At 47.2% G+C, this 1771-nt stretch overlaps 1 protein-coding gene across 1 annotated transcript in view; it reads right to left on the reverse strand.

The window, feature by feature from the left end:
- Positions 1-256: 256 nt before the first annotated feature.
- LOC136065236 (receptor-like protein 31) overlaps positions 257-1771 on the reverse strand; it is a 12613-nt gene continuing 11098 nt past the window's right edge. Inside the window, exon 4 of the mRNA XM_065768153.1 lies at positions 257-420. Within this exon, the coding sequence (XP_065624225.1) occupies positions 257-420 (164 nt within the window). The remainder of the gene's footprint in view (positions 421-1771) is intronic.

Genomic DNA, 1771 nt, shown 5'->3' on the forward strand with positions numbered 1-1771 from the left:
AAAGCAAGAATGGGCCGTGGCAATCCCAAGGCAATGTAAACAAAGAAAGTAGGGGTTGATGGCAAGCCCATGAACCCTAAGGATGAGTATGAGGAGATTGGGCCGGGGAAGCCCAATCAAGTTAGTAAAAGCCCATGGGAAAGCAAAGTCAGTAAATGGCCGAGGAAGCCCAAGGAAAGTAAAAGGGCTGCAGGCCCAAAGGGAAAAAAGGGAAAGGGACAATGGAGCCCATGAGTAAGAACACCAGTAGGCTCTCTTAAGCCATTGGGGCAAAGAAAGGAATAGCAGGCCTGAAAAGAGGCCCAGCAGGAACAAAAATCGCCAAGGCAGGAAAGACCGAGTAACCCGGCAAGAAGCTAAGGCAATTAAAGAATTGGGCTGAAGAGAACACAAAGCCCAATACTCGGTAAAATCCAAACCCTGTGGGATGGGAAATCAGAGTAAAAGTTTGGGAAAAGCCAAGGACGAACGACTGGCAATGCAAGCAAAATGTCCAAAACACGACAGATACATGGACAGCAGGCAGACTTCAGACATGAACCAACGCGCAAGGCCCAGGCACCGCCAGCCTGTACCCAGCCAATACAGGACATGGTGGGGTCATAGGTTAGAGGTCTGAGGGCATGGTTTGGAGGTGGGGAGAGGGGAAGTCCTGTTTTGAGGTCCCTGCTCAGACTCTTTTGGGGAATACGTCCTGCTGGGATGGCATATCACCCAAAAGAGGCAAGGCTGAGTGGGGACCAATAGGTGCATGCCATGAGGGATAGGAGAGAGAAACATCACCGCGGCAGGACAAGGTGCCGCGGCAGACTAACAGACAAAACATTGTCTGTGTCTGTGACAGAGGGGCTCGCAGACAGCAGTAAGGGTCTGCGAGTGCGCCCAGACCAGATGAAAAACGGTTAGATGGTAGAATAGTAAAAAATCGGTCTCGGCAGGCACTATAATAGGACACCTCTGCCATGTGCAAAAACAACAACAAGCACGAGAGCAATACAACGCAACTTAAAAAAGAGAATACTCTGTAACTTGCTTAGAAAAACAGAGGAGGATAACACTAAAAACGACCAAAGTGGAAATTACGAAGAAAGGATTAGAAAAGAAAGAAAGAAAGAAAGAAAAAAAGGAGCAAGTGAGAGTGGCATGCACCGATAGGCCCCTTCCTTTCTCTCCCTCTCGAATCCCTGTTCTCTTCTATAATTATTTTGAGAAAGTGTCCATTCAGGTCCGCCTCCCTCAAACCTATTAACTTCTGCGACAGGAACCCCATTTTCTTTCCTTGGAGGTTAATTGCGTTGAGAAGAGGCGTTCTTTCTCTTTGGCCTTACTCTTGCGGACCGAACTGAATTTATTTACACAAACTGTGGATTAAATCTTTATTACCATTTGCCCTTACTATTTATTTGTCAAAGATTGCTAAATGTTATTGTAGTTTGGTCATTTCTTATTAAAAGAACTATCTGGTCATTCCAGAACATATGATTTTGTTTTATCAATTGTACCTGCCTGCCGCAAGCTCTTCTCTAGGACAGCTCAGTCTACGGTAAGTACCCTCCTGGCAGACGAGGCATAGTTCGCGCACAAACCGGCCAAGTTGAGTTCCAGTTGGCCCGGTCTCGACTCCTGAAACCCAGAACACTTGGGCCTACATTCACAAAGGGCTAGCCCGGCCCAACATAGCAAAAAAGGCCCCCACATTAAAGTAGCGACTCCACTAGGGAGTTGAGAAATAGTTCAGGGATAAGAGCCCTCGCAAACAAATGCCCCAAAG

Source organism: Quercus suber, unplaced genomic scaffold (genome assembly GCF_002906115.3).
Source record: "Quercus suber isolate HL8 unplaced genomic scaffold, Cork oak 2.0 scaffold_895, whole genome shotgun sequence".
In the NCBI taxonomy this organism is placed as follows: Eukaryota; Viridiplantae; Streptophyta; class Magnoliopsida; order Fagales; family Fagaceae; genus Quercus; species Quercus suber.